Source organism: Jaculus jaculus, chromosome 14 (assembly GCF_020740685.1).
Source record: "Jaculus jaculus isolate mJacJac1 chromosome 14, mJacJac1.mat.Y.cur, whole genome shotgun sequence".
Taxonomy (NCBI): domain Eukaryota; kingdom Metazoa; phylum Chordata; class Mammalia; order Rodentia; family Dipodidae; genus Jaculus; species Jaculus jaculus.
The window spans coordinates 32875688-32900087 of NC_059115.1; the positions used below are offsets into that span (position 1 = coordinate 32875688).

The following is a 24400-nucleotide window of genomic DNA, read 5'->3' on the forward strand; positions in this document are numbered from 1 at the left end:
GTGTAAACACTCCACTTGAGAAAGAAGTGATACTTCTTCTCTTCCAAGAGTCCCCCCCACCCCCACCCCCCCAGAGGTCTGGTCTTGACAGCACCCTGCCCACACAGAGTGGCTGGGGTCTCTGCACGTGCCAGGCAGGGTGAGGGCCGCCTGCCCGCTGGCTTCTCCTCTTGGCTACTTGCCAAGAGGCGAATGCAAACCCCAGCCCAAATGGAGAGACATTTACATACGTTTTATATAATATACAAAGAAACCGGCATCCCAGGCAACATGATTTCCACTCCCAATGCTTTCCCAGACTGATGGGTTTGTGGGGAAACAAAAAAACGTACTCTGCTGAGGGCTCAGCATTAAAAAAAAACAAACAAACAACAACAACAAAAAAAAAAAACACCAAAAACAAAACACTCCCCTCATTTGAGCAAACACCTGATTTCAATTTTGAAAAGTGAAATTTTGTAACAGTCACACACAAAGAGAGAAGACTGTGCATATGATAGTTGTAGGAAGGGTAGAAAAGAAGGCGATGAAAGAGGCTGGGAAAAAAAGGAGAAAACAAAATTCAAGGGGAGGGAGACTCACAGTATTATCTTGTCCAAAAGAAAAGAAGGTCCACTGCAGCACCAGGGATTACACCTGTCATACACTCACTACCTACCATGGTTACAGCTGAATACAAAATTAGATAAATAAAAACACGCCAGGTATTACAGTAAACAAGTGACAGAGAGAAGCTGGCAACCGCATGGAATTTAAAAAGATTGTGTACCCCACCTGGGCTGGCCCCATGGCTCCTCCAGGGGTGTACAACAGGCACAATGCACTGATGGGGAGAAGCCAGGCTGCTCTTGTCTCTCATTCAGAACAGTGTTAGGGGTATGGGTGACTTGTTAACACTCACATAAGCATTCCCCCAAAGAAATGTGGGGCAGGCCCACACAATCACAGTCCTGTCGGTGCCATTCCAGAAACCTCTCTTCCCATTCTTACCCTGCAGTCATGAGCGCATGCTCCCCAGTCATGACGATGGTCCTGCTGATAGATCAACTCCTGTTTAATGGGGAGGAGAACTAAAACACAAAGGATTCCCAGACCACTGTGGACATATTCTAAATTGGCCCACCTCATTTCCATTGACTTCATGGAGTGGGGTAGTAATAGCTGGGGCTCAATCCGCTTCCAAACAATTAAAGAGTTGACCACAGACTTTTTCAGAGAGCCAGGGACCCCTCTGCCAGAGCAAGCACCAAGCTTTACTATTCCTGCCCATTTCCTGGTGATGTTGAGACAAAGGTAGGGTGTACGCTCAGTGGACACACCTTGGCCATAACTGTTTTTGGAATGGTTGTCTTATGGGAACATTTACATACCTACCTTTTTTTCTTAAGTGCATAAAACCCTAACACTATTCAGATGGCTTGGGGCTTTGAGATTGGCTCTTTCCACCTTTTTTCCTTTGAAAAGAAAAAAAAATTAAAATTTATTAAAAAAGGTATCCTTACTGCACAAGTGACTACAGGCTACAGGCAAGGATGGGAGACAGAGGCTTCAACACAACTCATTGCACTTAGAACCGTTACTAACCGAAACACCATTTGCTTGTCAACAATGTACCCTTAACAGCAGGGAGAAACTTCTTTATAGTCTCTTCAGACAAGATTTACATCTTTCTCCAAGGCCAGAGGCTAGTCCCGACCACAAGTCTTGTTTCTTGTTGACCAGACCTGATCCTCTGGCAGCTTGTACCCCTCTTCCCCAGCAATCTGCTTGGCCTAGGTTCCAGAGGCAGCTGGAAGGAAGCAGCTATGGGCTCATTGAGTTCAGTTTGCCCATATCCAGAAGCCCTAGGAAAGTCCTGTCTGAGTCTTGACTCCTGACCCTTGTAGTGGCTGGAGTCGGTACTGATGCACACCCCCACTCCCACGGTGAGGGTAGTGCTGTGAATTGGAAACCGCAGATACCCTGGAGGCCTGGTAGGCAGCTGACTGCCCAGCACTGGGCAGACTGATAGTCCGCAAGTCTGATGGCAATGATGACCTAGAGTTCTGAGGAAAGGAGGTGGAACTCAGAGTTCCTGTGCTGGACTGAGAAACTGAGTCTGAGGTTGGTGAGTCTGAGGGGCCCTGCAGGGTAGGGCTAGCAGCACTAGAACAGCTCCTTCTCGGAAGATTGCTGCCAGTGCTGTTTCCAGAATGTGGCTGGCTGCTGTAATACCCTGGTGTCCCTGTAAATGGGGCCAACGAGTCCGTGGACACAGGGTGGGCAGGGCTGGGATAGGATGTGGAAGAAAGGGATGATTCTGAAGAACCGTGAGAGGGGGGGTTTCCAGGTCTCAGTGCAGTAGTTCGATAACTGTATCCTGGTGATTGGGTGGGATGTCCTCTAAAGGGGGAGGAACTCTGTTGAAGGAGGCTTTGTGATTCTGTCCGTGGACTATCACACTGCAGAAGCTGCAAAGAATTGGGAAGAAAGCATGAGGAAGAGAACAGTTCATTGGATAAGTTGCATTTACCAAAACAGTAAAATGGCTGTCTCTGATCACCTCATTTACTTTAATATACCTGCTGGTGACATTTTACAGGGCAGCTGAAACTATATGCAATGCCAGCATGTGAACTGCAAATGATGAGAACTAGAAGCAGAAAACATCTAAGCTCAGGGCAAAAGCCTGCAATTGATCCAGGCACAGTGGCACACACCTTTAATCTCAGCACTTGGGAAGCAGAGGCAGGAGGATCACTATGAGTTTGAGGCCACCCTGAGATTACAGAGTGAGTTCCAGGTCAGCCTGGGCTAGACCCTACCTTGAAATAACTAACACCTCCACCACCCTGCAATTTCTTAACTCACCTGGTAGCTATATCTGGAAGGGCTGTAAACAGTTGCTCCTTTAGAGAGTGCAGAACTCAATGTCTCTGGGCCTTCTCCATCTGCAGGATCTGAAAAGTATTATAAAATTAACCTGGCTTCTAAGAATAAGAAGAAATAGCCACTGTTTGTTTAACTCATTATTAACACATGCTGCTCTTTGTGATATAATGAGTGCAGCATGCCAGAAGGACAAAACAAGTGACGAATTATGCACTACATTTTAATTTTTTTTTGTTTATTTATTTGAGAGAGAAAGAGGAAGAGAGCAGGAGAGAGAGAATGTGCATGCCAGAGCCTCCAGCCATTGCAAATGATCTCCAGACACGTGCACCCCCTTGTGCATCTGGCTAATGTGGGTCCTGGGGAATTGAACCCGGGTTCTTTGGCTTTGCAGGCAAACATCTTAACCACTAAGCCATCTTTCCAGCGCTGTACTATGTTTTATTTACTTTATTTTATCTTTTAAAAACATATTTTATGTATTTGAGAAAGAGAGGTAGACAGAGAGAAGGGCGCACCAAAGCCTCTAGCCACTGCAAACTGATTCGATGCAGGTGCCACCTTGTGCATCTGGCTTACATGGGTCCTGGGGAATCGAACTGGGATCCTTTGGCTTTGTAGGCAAACGCCTTAACCGCTAAGTCATCCCTCCAGCTCCCTTGCACTATATTTTAAACACTTGAAATTATTCTTACTTCCCTCTTTCTCTTCACCCTTGAGAAATGGAACTATAGGACTCTGGAGAGATGAAGGCTACAAAGGTATTATTTGGGAAAAAAGAGCAGACAGAAAACTAGCAATGCTCCATCTTATTATGAGTACTGTATCCCCAAACAAGCAAGACTGAGCATACAGCATACAGCAGAGACCAGGTGCATCAGAAACTGCCTCACCTCATCCCTGCATTTGGTGTGAACTATATACATTCTGCCTTAGGAATGCCTGAGTCTGGTTGGCAGCAGAAGGCCATGTGCTTACCTGAATCTTTCTCTGTGGTGTTATTCTCCCACGTGGGAGAAGGCTCTCCCTTTTGGGCCATTCTCACACTGCTTCGGAGGACTTTGGGGATACTTCCTCCTTCCCGGAGTCGTTCTACTGATGTAGGAACCATCCTACAAAGGTATCAGGGTATATGTAAGCTTAATACAGCACTCAAAAGCCAAGCATTTGAAATAAATTAAGTCCTGACAATGATTGTACAATGTATTTCTTTTTTTTTTTTTTTGTTTTATAGGGTCTCATTTTAGCCCAGGCTGACTTGCAATTCCCTATGTAGTCTCAGGGTGACTTCTAACTCACATCCATCCTCGTACCTCTGCCTCCCAAACGCTGGGATTAAAGGTGTGCACCACCACGCCCAGCCTGTACAGTGTGTTTTAAGACAACCTAAAATGTTATTTTCTTTAGAACCTACTGAAAATAAGGCATTTCCTCTGCCTCAAATTATGTCATGGATAAGAGACACAAATAAACCCTTTCTACCTCCAATTTATAAAGAAATCAAGGAAAAGTAGATTAAAGATGTTAACTTCTTTAAAGCTCTATTTTGAAATGCTGTTTTCTCCTCGGTGAGTGTGCCAGCACTTGGGAGGCAGAGTTAGGAGGCCACCCTGAGACTACATAGTGAATTTCAATTAGCCTGGGCTAGAGAGAAACCCTGCCTTGGAAAAAAAAAGGGGGGGGTGTCTTTGAATGTTGACTTCAAGTCCTGAATTATAAAGTTCACCAAATGCCGGGAGTGGTGGTGCACGCCTTTAATCCCAGCACTCGGGAGGCAGAGGTAGGAGGATTGCCATGAGTTCGAGGCCACCCTGAGACTACATAGTGAATTCCAGGTCAGCCTGAGCCAGAGTGAGACCCTGCCTCGAAAAACCAAAATAAATAAATAAATAAATAAAAAATAAATAAAGTTCACCAAATATAAACTTACCATCTACTGCTGATATTCTCTTGAGGTCTGCAGTGAGAGGAAGAAGTGCCTCTGGAATCTGAAGGGCTTACTGCCTCTAAATGTGACATAGAGGAATGAGATGGGGAGAATTTTTTGTGAGGAGATAATGGAGTCCGTACTGAGGCTCCCTGTACACCATGGGCACCAGTGTCAGAAACAGAGTTACTGCTGCCCTGCCCAGCTACTGCAGATTTGCTTTTGCTTTGAGAAGAGTCACCTCCCCCACCAGAATTCTCCTTGGCTTCTTGTTTGCGCTTGCGGTACTCCAGGAGGGATACCTAGAAAGAAAGAAAAGATGATGTAAGCTTGATAAACCAGGCAAACAAAGTAGTCACCAACTATGACAATTGCCCCCCTCCCCAAGGTAGATTCTCACTCTAACTCAGGCTGTCCTGAGCTAGTCTTAGAGTAGCCTCAAATTCACTGCGATCCTCCTACACCTCTGCCTCCCAGGTGCTAGAATTAAAGGCGTGCACCATCGTGCCCAGCTATGAAAACTTCTGAGCACAACTACAGATTTAAGCCAGTCAGAATAGTCAGAGAATATTACAGATGTCATTATCTTTTAAAAAAATATTTTATTTTTATTTATTTGTCAGAGAAAGAGGGAAAGAGAGAGTGGGCGTGCCAGGGACTCCAGCCATTGCACACAAGCTCTGGACTGTGCCTCCTTGTGCATTTGGCTAAGGTGGGTCCTGGGGAATCGAACCTGGGTCCTTTGCTTTTGCAGGCAAGAGCCTTAACTGCTAATCCATCCCTCTAGCCCCAGATATCATTTTCTTAAAAGAAAAGTATTTTTATTGAGGGAGACAGAGAAAGAGAGTATGGGCATGCCAAAGGTCTCCTGACACTGCAAATGAACTTGAGATGCAGGTGCTATTTTATGCATCTGGCTTTAGGTGGGTACTAGGGAACTGAACCCATGCTGTCAAGTGTTTTTGTTTTTTTTTTTGAGGTAGGGTTTCACTCTGAACCAGGCTGACCTGGAATTCACTATGTAATCTCAAGGTGGCCTCGAATTCACAGTGATCCTTCCTACTTTTGCCTCCCAAATGCTGGGATTAAAGGCATACACCACTACATCCAGCCTCCCCCACCTCTGCCAGCCCTTTTTTATTTTTTTTTGTTAATGCTGTCAGGTTTTGTGGGTAAATGCCTTTAATGGCTAAGCCATCTCCCCACTCCTATAGATGATTTATGGAGAATGATGTTCACATAGACTGTAACCTTTTAACTTCCTTCAGAAAAACCTGTGAGATTAACACCTGTCACAGAAATGTACTATTATAGTTACCTGTAACAATGGGAGCACTTAGAAGATACAGAGCCAGGCGTGGTGGTGCACACCTTTAATCCCAGTACTCAGGAGGGCAGAGATAGGAGGATCACTGTGAGTCTGAAGCCACCTGATACTACATAGTGAATTCCAGGTCAGCCTGAGCTACAGTGAGACCCTACCTGGGGGGAGGGGGGATGGTAAAGAGTGGAGAACTGCAAAGCGTATCTAGTTTGCAAAAACTTCCAAAGTGATTGTGATGATTCTCCTTTCAACATTTTCCCCACATCCCCCAAACAAAATAAAAAGCAAAACATCACCAAAAGAAAATGGCAATAATTTAGGTTCTTTCTCACAATCCCCAAACCATCTGCATAATTCCTTACTTACGTATGTATGTACATGTTAGATGGGAGGTTAAGGATTTTTTTTTAAAATTTGTGGTTATTTTTATTTATTTATTTGAGAGTGACAGAGAGAGAGAGAGACAGAAAATGGGTGCGCCAGGGCCTCCAGCCACTGCAAACGAACTCCAGATGTGCACGCCCCCTTGTGCATCTGGCTAACGTGGGTCTTGGGGAATCGAGCCTCGAACTGGAGTCCTTAGGCTTCACAGGCAAGTGCTTAACTGCTAAGCCATCTCTCCAGCCTGAGGATAGGATTTTTGAGAGGGTCTCATGTAGCTGTGGCATGCTTCCATCTCCCAAATATGAATAGGCAAGTCTCACTGTATTTAACAATATTTAGCTTTAAAAAGACTTTTTTTTTTTTTTGAGGTAGGGTCCCATTCTAGCCCAGGCTGACCTGGCAATCATTCTGTAGTCTCAGTCTGGACTTGAACTCATGATGATCCTCCTACCTCTGCCTTCATATGTCTGGCCTTATCTTAGCTTCTTGAGTGCTAGGGATTATAGGTGTGTACCATCATGCTTAGCTAATTTTTTTGAATCAGTGTCTCCCTCTAGATCAGGCTGCCTCAAACTCATGGAATCCTCATACCTCAGCCTCTCATGTGCTGAAATCACAAGCATGTGTCATCACATTTAAAGTTTTTCTTTATTTTATTGACAACATCCATAATTATAGACAATAAACCATGACACCCCCTACAATTTCCCCCTTGCAACTCTACTCCATCATATCCCCTCCCCTTCTCAATTAGTCTCTCTTGTTTTGATGCCATCATCTTTTCCTATTATAATAGTCCTGTGTAGGTAATGCTAGGCGCTATGAGGTCATGGATATCCAGGCCATTTTGTGTCCTTCCTTTTGTTTGGCTTTTTAAACATTCAGTAAAAAAGCTGGAATACTGCAGATGATTAAATACATTTTAGAAATGTTTCCAAAATAATACAACTTTAACTATCTGTGCATATAATAAATGAAACCAAGAATCCAAAGATTATTATCATTTTTTAAAATTTATTTTTATTTATCCATTTTGAGAGAGAAAGAGAGAGAGAGAGAAAGGCAGATAGAAAGAATGGACATACCATGGCCTCTAGCCATTGCAAATGAACTCCAGATGCATGCACCACCTTGTGCATCTGGCTTATGTGGATACTGGGGAACTGAACCTGTGTTCTTAGGCTTTGCAGGCAAATGCCTTAACTGCTAAGCCATCTCCCCAACCCTATTTTCATGTTTTGTTTATACTGATATCCAATACTGTTCACACAAGTCCTTGATTATTACCTTATTCAATATTATCTGCTAAGCCGGGCGTGGTGGTAGCATACGCCTTTAATCCCAGCACTTGGGAGGCAGAGGTAGGAGGATCTCTGTGAGTTCGAGGCCACCCTGAGAATACAGAGTGAATTCTAGGTCAGCTTGAGCTAGAGTGAGACCATACCTCGAAAAACAAAAAACAATCCCCCAAAGCCCCAATATTATCTGCTAATGTTTCTTCCTTTTAGTATCCCATAAGGGATCTCATTTTTCTGTCCAAGTATGAAGTATAACAAAAACATGAAAAGTAAAAACAATTTCTCCCTTGTCCCTTGGCAACCCCCCCTTTCCTTGTTTTTCAAGGTAGGGTTTCATTCTAGCCCAGGCTGACCTGGAATTCACTATGTAGTCTCAAAGTAGCGTCAAACTCACAGTGATCCTCCTACCTTTGCCTCCCAAGTGCTGGGCTTAAAGGTGTTACCACCACGCCTGGCTGTCCCTCCTTTTTGAGACACAGTCTCATGTTGCCCAGGCTGGTCTCCAGTGCTATGTAGCTGAAGATGACCTCGAGCCTCTACCTCTTGAATGCTGAGATTAAAGGTAAGTGGAACCATGCCCAGTAAGTATAATTTTTAAGTCTGGAAAGATAGATAGCTCAATAGATAAAGGTGCTTGCTTGCAAAGCCTGATGGCCTGGGTTTGATTACCAGGTACCCAAATAAAGCCAGATGCAAAAAGTGGTGCATGTGTTGGTGTTCATGTGCAGTGGCAAGAGGCCTACGCACGCATACCATACTCACTTTCTGTCTCGCGTCCAAATCAATCAACAAAAATATTTTTAAAAATTTGGGGCTGATTCAGCAGTTAAAGTTGTTTGCTTGCAAAGCTTAAAAGGCCTGGGTTTGATTTCCCAGTACCCTTGTAAAACCAGATGCATAAAGTGGGACATGCCTCTGGAGTTTGTTTACAATGGCAGGAGGCCCTGGTATGCCCATTCTCTCTCTGCTTACAGATAAACAAAAATATTTTTAAAATTTGGTAATTTTTTTTCTTTCCAAGGCAGTCTCATTCTAGCCCAGGCTGGCCTAGAACTCAGTGATCTTCTTACCTCAGCCTTCCAAGACCTGAGACTAAAGGCATGTACCACCATGCCCAGTGATGTTCACTTTTTATGTATAATTGTAGAGAGAACTTAATAAATTCTGATAATATACAACATTGTAATGGAAATAAAAAAGGTCACATTAGGCCCCATTTCAATAAAGACATTTACTTAATTAGGCAAGACTGCCACATACAGTCTTGAACATATAGCCTGAACAATAAATGCAAGTCACCATGACAACTCAAAATATTCCTATTATTCTCATGTAGTTTTTCTTTTTTTACCCTCTACCCTCAAGGTAGGGTCTCACTCTAGCCCAGGCTGGCCTTGAACTCACAGCGATCCTCCTACCTCTCTGCCTCCCAAGAATTGGGATTAAAGGTGTGTACCACCATACCTGGCCTTCATGCACTTTCAAATATACCTAGTTAAGAAGTATTGATTTAAAAAAGAAAGAAGGAGGGGCTGGAGAGATGGCTTTTCGAGGTAGGGTCTCACTCTAGCGTAGGCTGACCTGGAATTTACTATGGAGTCTCAGGGTGGCCTCGAATTCATGACAATCCTGCTACCTCTGCCTCCCAAGTGCTGGGATTAAAGGCGTGCGCCACCATGCCCGGCTTAAAGACACTTGTTCTTAAAGCCTGACAGCCTGGGTTCAATTCTCTAGAACCCATGTAAAACCAGACAGCCAAGTGGAATATGTGACTGGAGTTTGTGGTGGCAAGAAGCCATACTCTCTTCCTCTAATAAATAAAAACTATTTAGGGTTGGAGAGATAGCTCAGCAGTTAAAGCACTTGCCTGCAAAGCCTAACACAGCCTGGGTTCAATTCCTTAGTGCCCACATAAGGCCAGATGCACAAAGTGCTACATATATCTGGAGTTCTTTTGCAGTGTCTAGAGGTCCTGGCATGCCCATTCTCTCTTTCTGCTTGCAAGTAAATAAATATTTTTAAAAAAATTAAGCTGGATGTGGGGCACACACCTTTAATTCCAGCTCTTGGGAGGCTGATGTAGAAGGATCACTGTGAGTTCAAGGCCAACCTGAGACTACATAATGAATTCTAGGTCAGCCTGGGTTAGAGTAAGACCCTACCTGAAAAACCAAATCAAACCAAACAAAAAAATCCAAACAAAAAGTAATTGGGTAAATGGTATGCAGATAAGGCTAGCACCTTGATCCTATCTCATCCAAATGCTGAGATTATAAACATGGGCCACCACATCTGGCTAAATTTGGGTCATGATTAGTAACACTAGTTTTCATTATTCTTTTTCACTGCTCTAATCTTTGAATTATACATTAACAGGTATTTAAATTTCCTGGATTACATTTCTATTTTTGTTTTGAGACAGGGTCTTGCTACTCTGTAACCCAGGCTGACCTCAAGATTTGTAATCATCTGGCCTTAGCATCTAGAGTGCTAGGATTATTGGTGTACAACACCATGCCTGGCTAGCTACTCATTTTCTTTTCTTTTCTTTTTTTAAAAAATATTTACGAGAGAGAGAGAGAGAGAGAGACAGACACACACACACACACACACACACAATGGGTGTGCCAGGGCCTCCAGCAACTGTAAACAATCTCCAGATGCATGTGCCACCATGTGCATCTGACTTTTGGGATGCTACGAATAGATTTGATGCATACTGCACAAGTGCTCCACCACACCTCAGCTCTGCTAGATATTTATATCTGTATTGCAATAGTCTGCTTTTTACTGGCCAAGATAGACTTATTCTTGCCTCTTAAGAATGCTGGGTATGGTGGCGCATGTCTTTAATCCCAGCATTCAGGAGACAGAGAAAGAAGGGTCACTGTGAGTTTGAGGTTAGCCTGGGACTACATAGTGAATTCCATCCAGGTCAGCCTGGGCTAGAGTGAGACATGAGATTAAAAACAAAAAAAACCCACTATGGGCTGGAGAGATGCCTTAGCAGTTAAGGCATTTGCCTGCAAAGCCAAGGACCTTGGTTCAATTCCCCAGTACCCATATAAGACAGATGCACATGGTGGTGCATGCATCTAGAGTTTGTTTGCAGTGGCTGGAAGCACTGGTGGGCCCATTCTCTCTCCCTCTCTCTCTCACCCTCTCTCAAATAAATAAATAAAAATTAAAATATTTTTTTAAAAAGAACACCATGCACACAGCTGGAGCTTGGAAAGTGTTTACTGAGTTAATGGGTTTTTTTCAAAATGGGTCCATGTATCATGAACATTTACCTTCTTCCTCTGTGGTGGGTTCTGGGGGGCAGTTGGAACTCCTTCACAGGTCCGTTCACCACCAGGTGACATGGATCCACGAGACAGGTCTTTCATAAAGCCATGTTCGTATCTGCTGGGGAACCCTTCTGCTGGGGAACAATATCCCCCATCCAAATGTAAAGGCTTCCTGTCCCCTACTAGGGGGGACCCTCTATATAATCCATCTGCTCGAGGCATAGCATTCAAAGGGGAGTAGGCATACATCAAGTTGAACTCTGTCCGAAATGCCTGCTCTGAGTTTCTCAGCAGGGCTTGAGGTCCATCTCCACTCCTGTTTGGGAAGCCCGCCTCCGAAGTGGGAACAACGGAAGGATGAGAAGCCAGGTCAGAATGGCTGGAGTTGAGCAGGGAAGGTCTATCAGCACAGTTGTTAGTGTTGGAGTCAAGGTATCCTACTTTTGTCAAATCCAGATCTTTTCGGTGACAAAGCTGAAAGAATAAAAATCCACAGAGACATGGGGCAAGGGAGAAAGGAAAAAGTCAAAGGGTAGAAAGGGAAACAAAGGGGGTACAGGTAAACAAGGAAAAATAAGGGGATGGAAGTAGAAAAGAGAAAGCTATTAAACATCTGTGAAAGTTCCATGGATCAATAGTGTATATAGGCCAGATTACTTAAGAATTCCAGCCTTTCCAGAAATGCTTTAAAGTCTGTCTGGATGAGAACACTGGGAAAGTCAGAATTAGGCAATTGGCCAAAAGTGACTTAGCCTTTCATCAGGTTTTCTTAGTCAACCTTATACTATACTAAGGGCCTGACAGTATAACTAGAGATTTACCTGAGCCCTATGCATACTACAGATGGGTCTTATGTAACTGGATTTGGGTGTTATACATTGCTAAGTAATATTGATGGAAGGTGAGGGAGGAGGGGAAAAAGGTGGAGAAAAGTAGAAGGTAGACAAAAAAGTAAGTATTTAAGTTACTGGTAGAGTAAACAGAATGGTATAAAGACATCAATCAACCAGTTTTTCATTCACTTTCACTGTTAAGTGTGTTTGCCACACATCCTTCTAGCCCACTCTATTCTTTATTCTCATTAGTATGCCAACATATCACAAGACCACTAATGCCCATTGCTTAACAAAATATGAACCACTGAAATGTATCAGTAATAAACCCCACCTAGTATTTGATTACCGTTAACATCAAGATTTTCCACTACAAGACAACTATAGCTTAATTGTCTACAAAAAATGGTACCAGAAATCCAAATAACATGCCAGTAACCAAACTATGCTACCTTAGAATCTTAAACAAGTGAGAAAAGAGCAAGCTATACTTCCCCAATAAGGTAGACTCAAAAGACCCATGAAACCTCTAGCAAACTAGTGGAATACAATCTTTTTCTCATCTTACTTAGTAATGATCTATACAGTTGTGCTGATTCAGAATTTGGTCAACTCTCAAAGAATTTTGCCCTACTTGTTTTACAGGTATTCAAGTTCAGTTAAGTTTTTAAAAGGTTATGAGAGAATCCTTCTCAGGCAATTGCCCTTAACCACTGAGCCAACTCTCCAGCCCCCAAGTATTATTTTCTCTTAGAGGAAAAAGGCTTCATAGATTCATTGGATTAATAATCCCAACATCTGCACAAATCTCACAGTAAAAACTCTAGTATTAAAATTTCAAGTTAGGATCTTCAGAGCAGCAAGATTTCTGAGAAAAGCACTTAAGTTAGTATCCTTAGAAGTATTACTTGCACCGAAGCTGTATCCCAGCCACTTCAGAACAGAGGAGGCCTGTAACTCAGAAGCCCTAAGACTTAGCTAGCTTATACCTAGCAAGGAGCTCCAGAGAAAAATGTGGGAAAGCTGTGAGGCAAAAGGACTTTCCTAAAGAAGCTGCTCAACCTATCAACCAAAGCCCAAACATCTGTTAATGCAAGCTGTCAGGATAACCCTGGAACAAGGATGGTCAATGCCCAAGCCTTCCAATAACATAAATATGGAAAGACAGCTCTTGGCAACTATTGATTCTACTTTCCTGATTTGCTGACAAAATATTATTAGACTTTCTTTAATAAGGTTTCTATAACATATTTAGCATCCTTTAAACTTCACTTCAAGATAATCTTTAATGCAATTCTATGGCCATCCCTCCCCGAACGACAACAAAAACCAACCCAAGATTTACACAGCTACCTCATTTTCCTTGGTCTATATTCATAGTCCTGTGTAATCACAGTTACACAGGATGGTTCACTCCACTTGCTGTGACTAAATGGCCGCCCTCCAGCCCATTACCCCACTCACTCAGGCCCCCAGCCCCCCCATACATTCAGGAACACACTCATGTACACTCACTCTCAGCCTCCAAGTGTGATTGAGATGGTGTGATAACTACCTCGGGTGACAGGGACTCGGGCCTATGCGCAGGGGAACTCTCAGGGGAGGATATGTTCTAGAGGAGGGAAAAGCATCTTGTTATTCATCTACTTCAAGTCAAGAAGCAAAACAAAACAAAAAATAAAAGCAAGCATAGATGTTAGCCACAACTTTTGGGGGATTGGGTAAGAATGCACAGGGAAATGTTTAACTGCAGAAATCATCTCAATGGACAGAATGATTTATTAAAATGCTTCCTGGTATCTTGGAAAGCATTTAAGGATAAGCTGGTTATAATGTCTCATGCTTTAAGTAAACATCTCAAGCACAAATCAAGAAAGAGTTAGGTGAAATTTTATAGTGTTATATTTCTTTGTATTTTGGATGACAGTTAGTAACTTACAGTATTTGCTATTGAGGGGCACCCTACCCCTTATTCTTCCTTAGAAGAACCCTGTCCCATCACCTCATACCTCTTGATTATCTCTTATGATCATCACATTTCTTCAGTCTTAACTAGCCTCAGAACTACCATGCTTACGGTTTCCCAGTGGAACACCTAGGGACTGACAGGGTGAAGATGGCCAGCTCCTCTAGAATGATAGCTACAGAAAGTGATTCATGGAATCTCTACTTCACAGCCTGTATGTGGTTTGTGGCATAATCTAATTAGAGCTGAGCACCTCAATCAGAGCTCACCTGATTATTCTTCTGGGATTACAGAAAAAAAAAAAAAAGCATGTATATGTACACTGTGTCCTGTGTCCTACACCATATAGGACATTTAGCTGAGGTAGTACTTCCCTAACACACAGAGGGACCAGGCAGTAAGCTCTTAATGGGCAGGTGTGAATGGTGACAAAGTGATGACAGGACCCGTTGTATGGAAGACTCACGCTGTAAGAGTTGAAGTAATGGGAGAATTCTCAATGTACAGACTATAAACTATGGTACAGGCAGCAGATCTATTCTCTGGTAGGGTTAATGGGGTTGCTTCAGCAAAGCAAGGTTTTAGTTGTGTTATTCAATGGGGAGGGTCCTTGATATATGAGTGTACCCACAGGATTTTGTGAGGCAGCTAGTGGAGTATGGATATGAGACAGCAGAAGAGAAAGAAAGGGGTTCTTCTGGGAAAGACAAGGCTGAGTTTGTCCTGTCAATGTTGTTAATATCCCTCTTCTAGATGCTTTCCTTTCCTGAAGATCCTATTCTCTTAGACCTTGTACCTCATTCCCTAGGTATGTTCACACTGACTGAATGTGTTCCTCAAACAAAGTCTTCACTGTGATTTCTTTTTGGTATTTCACCATGCCATCATTTTTTTACTCCTATAATCAAGGTCTCACTAATTTAGGTTCAAGCTGGACTTGAACTTAGTGCAATACTGCCTTGGTTTCCCAAGTGCTAGAATTACAGATGTGTGCCATGAGGTTCAGCTCTCTGTGCCATAGTTTTTGATGAAAAAAGCTCGTAGCTTACCTCTCTGTATTAGAATACTGGAAAGACTGTCAAGGTGGTGGAGCTGTTTTTCTAATGTTGAGAATGGCTGAACTCCCTTAAACTACTAGTTTATAATCATGGAGTTATACATGGGACATTTTCTATTTGTAGTTCTTTCTTTTTGTTTTGGTATTCTAGCATCATATGCTTGGACTGTGCTTCACTAAAGTGATGCTAGGGTTTTTCTTTAAATAAAATTCCTTACATTCTCAGTGTGTCACAGTTTAAGATGCCACAAGGAATAAGAAATATGCTGAGTGCTAAACTTGTTTTAGAAAACTTCCGTTTTCTGTAACTTCATATTAATACTGAAATTGCCTTAAAAGTATTTTTTTTCTATAATTTACTGTATTCTATGGTAAATTTCCTCATAATATCTTACCAGAAAACAAACTGCTAACTAAAAAGTCAATTGTAAGTAGGTTGAAGATAGAAAAATCTGAAATAACTACAATATATGGTTAAAAAGAGTAATACAGGAATATGATAGAGCCATTTCCCTAAAAAATCAAATGTTAAGTAGGAGAACTTTTTTCCCATTCAGGAAGAGGTTTGCTTTAAGGTAAGTAAATATAGTCTAGAGTTAAGCTCCACTTTCCACACTGCTAGCTCTTTCTTTCTGAGTTAGTCATATAAAAATCCAGGTACTTTTAATCCTCACAATGAATAAGGAGAGTGGAATTGTTAGAGCATTCAATTTATCAAGGACAATCTGGGGAAGTCAAAGTCCAGGGTAGAGCTGTGAGTTTTTGTGGGTTTTTTCTCTTTTCTGAGGAGTATCCATCTGACTAAAGCACATGTAAAAGAGGAGTTTAAAAACAAACAAACAAACAAACAAACAAACAAACAAACAAACACTCATCAATTGTACTCACACCTGTCACCCGAACTGCAATACTGAAGTTATTCAGGATACTTTTAAAAATAGTTGACGCATATATTTCTTCCTTTTTTTTTTTTTTTGGTTTGATGAGGTAGGGTCTTGTTCTAGCCCAGGGTGACCTGGAATTCACTATGTAATCTCAGAGTGGCCTCGAGCTCATGGCAATCCTCTTACCTCTGCGTCTCGAAGTGCTGGGACTAAAGGCATGCGCCACCATGCCTAGCGTTGATAAATATATTTCTAACATCACTAAATGTAGAAAGGTTTTTTTTTTTTTTTTTCCCCCCCTGAGGTAGGGTCTCACTCTAGCCCAGGCTGAGCTGGAATTCACTATGGAGTCTCAGAGTGGCCTTGAACTCATGGCAGTCCTCCCACCTCTGCCTCCCAAGTGCTGGGATTAAAGGCGTACACCACCACGCCCGGCCCTAAATGTAGAAAGTTTGTCTTTTTTTTTTTTTTTTTTTAAACTTGTGAAGTAGGGTCTTGCTCTAGTCCAGGCTGACCTCAAACTCACAGTGATCCTACCTGTGCCTCCTGATGCTGGCATTAAAGGTGGGTGCCACCATACTGGGCAGTTTGTCTAGTATAAATGCATAACGTTAGAGTTTTGTCTCCCTCTCATTAATAACATATTGTAACAAGGAGGGAAAGTAACTTGGAGTTGGAAAAACAAAACAACAACACAAAACCACATTCACCATTAAGTCATGCCCCAATGTATCTAAATCAGTTTCCTGAGGTCACAGTGAAACTACCAAACCACCCATGAAAGACACTTCACGCATTTAGAGGCCACAGAGACACAAACCCTTAGGATAACTTGAGCTCTTGGATTGTCATTACTGAAGGGCACCTGGAAGACTCTTTCCACCAATATATAAAAGATAAAGATCCAGCATGCTTACTACCTAAAGTTCAGGTGACTGAGTGAATGTATGCCAAAGACACAAAAATGGGATCTGTGGTGGTACTACTCCTAGTCTGGGAAGTACAGTGGTTGCCAAGATGAGAGGCTATCAGGTAACAGGTCACACTGACACTGAGGTTTACCATTCTCTTGGTGAGATGAGGAAGGAAGACAGTAAAGAAATATTTGGAATGATACTATATTTGAAATGAGATACAAATGATGATTTTTTTCCCCATTATCAAGTACTCCCAACAACCAAACCCAAATCACCTCAAACTGCAGAGGAGTGTTGCAGCGACTAGCAGTAGTAAGAGATGTGATTGGTGAGAACATGAGGCCATATCCATTTCGACACTCCTCTTCTACTGGGTTAGTCTGGCCAGGTGTAGTCGGCTGAGGACTCTTGGAGCCTGAACTGGAAGGGGGTGGTGTAACAGGAGACAGAGGCCGAAGTAACTTGGTGATATTCTGCTCCATCAGATAGCGAGACTTCCATTTCTTTAATGGGCTTAGTAAATCTGTGAAATACAAACCTTGGATGAGAGATCAACCACAGCTTAATGAAGGATCGACAGCAAAGCCACTGATTACTAACCTACAATGACTCCTGGCTCTTCTTTTGTTTTACCCCACTAAGTTATCTCCTCCAATCAAGCAAAAAGCCCCCAAAAGCTCATAATTATTTCAATGGAAAAAAAACCTAATTCTTTTTTTAAAAAAGATATTTATTTATTTGAGACAGAGAAAAGGGGAGAGACAGAGAGAAGGAGCACGCCAGTGCCTCCAACCACTGCAAACCAACTCCAGATGCATGCACCTCCTTGTGAATCTGGCTTATTTGGGACCTGGAGAATCGAAATGGGGTCCTTAGGCTTCTTAGGCATGCGCCTTGACTGCTAAGCCATCTCTCCAGCCCTGTTCTTTTTTTTTTATTTTTGGTTTTTTGAGGTAGGGTCTCACTCTAGCCCAGGCTGACCTGGAATTCACTATGGAGTCTCGGCGTGGCCTTGATCTCACAGCGATCCTCCTACCTCTGCCTCCTGAGTGCTGGGCTTAAAGGCGTGCGCCACCACATCCAGCCCTGTTCTGTTTTTGAGGTAGGATTTCACTCTAGCCCAGGCTGACCTGGAATTCACTATGTAGTCTCATGGTAGCCTCGAACTCATGGTGTTCCTCATTACCTCTGCCTCCCAAGTACTTGGATTAAAGGCATGTGCCACCGCACCCGGCTACCATATTCTTTTAAAAAACATTTTAAAATAATTTATATGTGTGTGTGTGTGAGAGAGAGAGAGAGAAAGAAAGAGAAAATGCATATGCCAGGGCCCCTAGCCACTGAAACCCAACTCCAGACTCATGTACCACCTTGTGCGTCTGGCTTATGGGGATCTTGGGGAATTGAACCTGGGTCTTCGCAGGAAATTGCCTTAACTACTAAGCCATCTCTCAAGCCCATTCATTACTTTCTCATAAGACTAATCCTACTTTCTGGATGTTATGTTCCTCCCCCTTTTTAAATAAAAATTTTAAGTGATTACGTTTTGTGTTTTATATAGTATATAATATTGTGCTTTTAAGTGACCTTTAGGAAAAAGCACATCTCTCATGACATCTCTAGCTGGGTATGGTGGCACATATTTTTTATCCTAGCACTCTGGAAGCCCTACTCCAAAAAAAAAAAAAAGGACATATATTTACTTAACACCTACTACAAGCAAAACTACTGAACTAGGTAATGAGGGTTAGTTATGTACAAGTATGAGAGAAAACATTTAAGTTCAATATTAGTACAATCAAGCTAGGTGTGGTGGCACAGATCTACAATTCCAATACTCAGGGGGTAGAGGCAAGAGGATTGCTGCATTATCTTTTTCGTTTTCTGAGGTAGGGTTTTGCTCTAGGCCAGGCTGACCTGGAACTCACTTAAGTACTCTCAGGATGGCCTCCAACTCATGGTGCTCCTCCTAAGCGCTGGGATTAAAGGTGTGTGTCACAATTGCTGGTGATTGCTATAAGTTTGAGGGTAGCCTGGTTAACATATCCAGGTATACAAAGAAAGACCCTGTCTCAAAAAAACTAAAATTAATAATTAAGTAGCTTAAAACAAACAAACAAAACAAAAAACAAGTAGATAAAGTCAGGTGCAATGGCATATGACTACTTAGCTCCACAGGCGGCTTGAGACTAGGAGTTAAAAGATAGCCTGAACAATGTGGAATTTTTCTTAAAAAAAAAAAAAAAAGCAGCAGTTTTATTGTAAAAGTAATTATTATTGTCAGGTGTGGTAGCCCACACCTTTAATCCCAGCACTTGGGAGGTAGAGGCAGGAGGATTGCTGTGAGTCTGAGGGTACACTGAGACTACATAGTGAATTCCAGGTGAGCCTGGGCTAGAGAGAGACTACTTCAACAGGGAGGGGGCGAGTAGTGATTATCAGGGCTAGAAAGAGGCTTAATGGTTAAGACACTTGCCTCATGCTCAAATCTTCAGGGCCCATGTAAGCCAGACGCACAGTGATGCAAGTGTACAATGTTGCATATGCTCACAAGGGGGTACATGGTCTGGAGTTCTGTCTGGAGTTCATTTACAGTGGAACACCCTGGTACACCCATTCTCACTCCTCTCAAATAAATGAGAAAAAAAAACCCTATCACATACGATGTGCTTTATGGGAAACAAGTTTATATACCACTATCCCCATGTTAAAAATGAGGAATTTAAGCCATGTGTGGTGGTGCATGCCTTTAATCCCAGCACTGGGGAGGCAGAAGTAGAAGGATTGCTATGAGTTTGAATCCAAGCCGGGACTACCCAGTGAATTTCATGTCAGCTTGGGCTAGAATGAGACCCCACCTCAAGAGGGAGAAAGAAAAACAAGAGATGAGGACTTTGAGTTATTGAGAGAAAAAGACCAGGTAATTAGGCTCATGTCTATATTATTATTTGTTGGAAGGTGGTGAGGGTGTGGATTTCTAGGGACAATCTAAGGACCTTACACAGCTAGGCAAAGCTACACCCCCATCCGTCTTGTCTACAATATTAATCACTAGGTAAAATTGCAGCTCCATGGCTTGGTGGGAACAATGACATATATTCCAGGTCACTTATGTCATGCTATTATTATTAACACAAGAACATGTTTATGTATTAGTTTTGTACCTAACCACCCTATAAATATAAATACCACATACACTATACCATACATTTAAAAATGAATGTCAGTCACATGCATGCACTACTTTTTAAATCTGGCTGTATGTGGGTGCTAGGGAACTGAATCCAGGTGGAGAGGCTTTGCAAGTGAGTGTCATTGACCACTAAGCCTATACCAGTAACTTAGACAGCATTTTTTTTTTTTTTTAGGGGTGGGGAATGAGAGGAGGATGTCCACTAGCTAACAATTCTAGACTGTTAATCACGCAAACAGTGAGGGAACTTGATTTTTTTTTTTTTTTTTTTTGGTGTGTGTGTAAAAGTTTTATTGGATAAAAAGAAAGAAAAGGAAAAAATCTGTGTACCAGGTCTGTATCCTAGAGTTTGGGATCTCATGATGCAGCCTTGAACTGTTTGGAGTGTCAGCTTTCATTGGAAATAACCACATGACCTTTTTTGTTTTTCGAGGCAGCATCTCACTCTGGTCCAGGCTGACCTGGAATTAATGTAGTCTCAGGGTGGCCTTGAACTCTCAGCGATCCTACATTGACTCCCAAGTGCTGGGATTAAAGGTGTGCGCCACCACACCTGGCTTCACATGTTTATAGTCAAAACAGGATGGAAGTTAAATCACAACGTTACATGCTGTTAAACAAGGGGGCTATTTTGAGGAAGGGTCTTGCTCTAGGACTGGCTGACCTGAAACTCATAGTGATCCTCCTACTTTTGCTTTCCAAGTGCAGGGACTAAAACTGTATACAACCATGCCTGGATTGTAACTCATTTTAAAATTTAGTTTTCACAATAAATATTTTTCTTCTCTCTGTGTGTGTGCATGTAGATGTATGTCTTCTGTATAGAGGCCAGAGAATGTTGGGTATCATTTTTATTGCTCTTCTCCCTTATTTCTGTGAGACAGAGTCTTTCACTAAACCTACAGATTTTTTTTTTAGTTAGTCTTACTAAATAGCAAATCCCAGAGTTTCTCTTGTCTGCCCCACCCAGCACTGGAATTTCAGGTATGCATGCTAGGTTTTTCATGTGGGTGCTGGGGATCAAACTCAAGTTTTAATGTGTGTACAGCAAGTGCTTTTGCCCAATGCCTCTAGACAAAACTTTCTAAAAATTCATAAGCAGTGTTGGAAAGATAGCTCAGTGGTTAAAAGCACTCGCTTGCAAAGCATGTGGCCAGGGTTTGATTTCGCAGCACACAAATGAAGCCAAATGCACAAAGTGGCACAGAAGTCTGGAGTTTGTCTATAGGGGTGATGGCTTTGGTACATCGAACTTTTCTCTCTCTCCCCACTCACAAATAGATAAAAATAAAATAAGGGTACCATTTTATTATTAAATGTATAAGTCACATGCTACTGCTTTTCCTTTTCCATTTGAATTGATATGAAACAAAGTACATTAAATTTTCAAGCATTAGGAAATCAAATAGGCTGGACGTGGTGGTGCATGCCTTCAATCCCAGCATTTGGGAGGCAGAGGTAGGAGGATTGCTGTTGAGTTCAAGGTCACCCTGAGACTACATAGTGAATTCCAGGTCAGCCTGAGCTACAGTGAGATCTTACCTGGACAAACCAAAACCACCATCCCCCCCACCAAAAAAACCACAAGAAACTTGATAGGACATTTGTCATCATTATGCTATCTTTTAAATATTCTTAAAAGATTCACGGTACTGATTCACAAGTGGTACTATGTAGTTTTGTGGGCTTAAGTCAGTTTAATATATGCAATCAGAAAACTGGTGGACTAAGGCTGTGATATGGCTCATAAAGTTGCTTGCTTGCAAAGCCTTATAATCCAGGTTTGATTCTCCAGTACCCACATAAAGACAGATGCACAAAGTGGTGCATGCATGTGGAGTTTCTTCACAGTGGTAAGAGGCCCTGGCATATTACCCATATTCACATACTCTGTCTCTCAAATAAATAAATATTTAAAAAAGAACAACAAACTGGTAGATGTGACATTCTTAAGGAAAAACATCTGTAGTGGTCTCTGGCATTCACACACACACACGGATACACATATACCAGTGCACATACACATACAAATACACAGAAATAAAAGAGAAAGAGATGGCAGGTATGGTGGCACATGCCTTTAATCCCAGCACTCGGGAGGCTGAGGTAGGATCACTGTACGTTCAAGGCTACCCTGAGACTACATAGTAAATTGAAGGTCAGCCTGGGATAGTGTGAGACCCTACCTTGAAAAACAAAATGAATAAACTAACTAACTGACTGACTGACTTAATTAACGTAATCATTGTGGTGCCAGAAATTGATTCTAAGTCTTTGCTCATACTAGGTAAGTGATACCAAATCAAGAATAAGAATTTCAGGGAGGAGGGTACTTAATAGGTTGATATTGTATATATGTAAGTACAATGATTGTGATGGGGAGGTAATATGATGGAGAATGGAATTTCAAAGGAGAAAGTGTGTGTGTGGGAGAGGGAATTACCATGGGATATTTTTTTTATAATCATGGAAAATGCTAATAAAAATTAAAAAAAAGAATAAGAATTTCAAAAATAGTGTATATTATTTCATTAACAGTAGGTAAACACAGATCAAACCACAAATTCTACTACCCATTAATTGGAATTCAGTTTTTAAATAACCTGCACAATTATTTTTGAACTGCTAATAAATAGGAGTATCTTTGTGTATGTGTGTGTATATTTTTTTTTGGGGGGGGGTGGTTTTTCATGGTAGGATCTTGTTCTAGGAAGGCTGACAAAGTTTATTATGCAGTCTTAGGGAGGCTTTGAACTCAGGGCAATCTTCCTATCTCAGCCTCCCAAGTTCTGGAATCAAAGGCATGTGACACCACACCCAGCTCTGTACATGTTTTCTGACTCTACATCTTTGTATATATTTTATATGTTTGGCAGAATACTAAATTTAGTCAGATGTGGTGGTACACATCTTTAATCCCAGCACTCAGGAGACAGAGGTAGGATTGCCATGAGTTTGAGGCCAGCCTGAGAATAATGAATTCCAGGTCAGCCTGGGCCAGAGTGAGACCTTACTTGAAAAACCAACCAACAAACCAACAAACAAAAAAACCCCAAAATACTAAATTCAGCATTATAGGTATTTTAAAATATTTTATTTATTATTTATATGGTGTGAGAGAGGGGGCAGATATAAAGAAACTGAATGAGTGTGCCAGGCCATCTAGTCACTGCAAACAAATTCAGACACATGCCACTTTGTGCATCTGGCTTTACATGCGTACTGGGGAACTGAACCAGTGTCCTTGGGCTTTGCAGACATGTACCTCAACAGACCATTAGGATTATTCTCCTGTTATTTACAAAAATATTTTATTTTATTTTTGGCTGGAGAGATGGCTTAGCAGTTATGGCATCTGCCTGCAAAGCCAAAGGATCCCAGTTCAACTCTCCATAACCCATGTAAGCCAGATGCACGAGGGGGCGCATCTATCTGGAGTTCATTTGCAGTGGCTGGTGGCCCTGGCATGCCCATTCTCTCTCTTCTCTGCCTCTTTCTTTCAAATAAATAAAATATATTAAAATAAAAAATATTTTATTTTTAACTGAGAGAGAGAGACAGAGAGGGAAGGAGAGAGGGAGGGAGGATGGGGCACACCAGGGACTCTAGCTGCTGCAAAGAAACTCCAGATGCATGCACCACCTTGTGTATCTGGCTTGTGTGGGTCCTGGGGAATTGAGCCTAGGTCCTTGGGCTTGGCAGGAAGCACCTTAAATGCCAGCCCGAATTTTTTTTGTTTTTGTTCTTTCAAGGTAGGGCATTATTCTAGTCCAGGTTGACCTGGAATTCACTATGTTATCTCAAGGTAGCCTTGAGCTCACTGTGATCCTCCTACCTCTGCCTCCCTGGTGCTGGAATTAAAGCTTCAAAAATATTTTAATTTATTTATATGAGAGGGAGGGAAACAGCAAGAAAGGGAAACAGAGAATAGACATTGCAAATGAACTCCAGACACATGTGCCAACTTATGCATCTGGCTTAAGTAGGTCCTGGGGAATTGAACCTAGGTCCTTTGGCTTTGCAGGTGAGCACCTTAACTTTCAAGCTCTCCTAAAATATTTTTTTTAAAAAATATTTTATTTGTGTGTAAGAGAGAAAGAGGCAGAGAGAAAGGGGGGGGGGATATATCAATATGGGCACACGAGGGCCTCTAGCTGCTATAAATGAACTTAGGAAGCATGATCCACTTTGTGCATATAGGTTTACCTGGGTATTGGGGAATGGAACCCAGACCGTTAGGCTTTGCAGGCAAATACCTTAACTGCTGAGCCACCTCTCCAGCCCTGAGAAAATATTTCAATATGTTGAAAATTTGTTTTGACTAAGAATTTAATTGGTTTCCAATCCCTCAAATAAATGAAAATGCTAGAATACTTTACTACATTTTAATTATATGGCCTGATTTTAGAAATCCTGTTCCACATATATGTTCATTTTTGTGTTGGTACCATAATTT

The 24400-nt window shown here is 42.0% G+C and overlaps 1 protein-coding gene across 11 annotated transcripts in view; it reads right to left on the reverse strand.

The window, feature by feature from the left end:
• Positions 1-211: 211 nt before the first annotated feature.
• Positions 212-24400, reverse strand: part of Setd5 (SET domain containing 5) — a 99744-nt gene continuing 75555 nt past the window's right edge. For 7 of the 11 annotated variants that reach the window (XM_045133757.1, XM_045133753.1, XM_045133752.1 and 4 more), the window contains 7 exons: positions 17027-17274; positions 13483-13539; positions 11098-11568; positions 4802-5100; positions 3850-3983; positions 2851-2939; positions 212-2450 (listed from right to left, as the gene is read on the reverse strand). In XM_045133757.1, coding sequence (XP_044989692.1) covers positions 1845-2450; positions 2851-2939; positions 3850-3983; positions 4802-5100; positions 11098-11568; positions 13483-13539; positions 17027-17274 — 1904 coding nt within the window. In that variant the 3' untranslated portion in view covers positions 212-1844. The remainder of the gene's footprint in view (positions 2451-2850; positions 2940-3849; positions 3984-4801; positions 5101-11097; positions 11569-13482; positions 13540-17026; positions 17275-24400) is intronic. The other 4 variants (XM_004651475.2, XM_045133759.1, XM_045133760.1 and 1 more) reach the window with 1 other exon arrangement.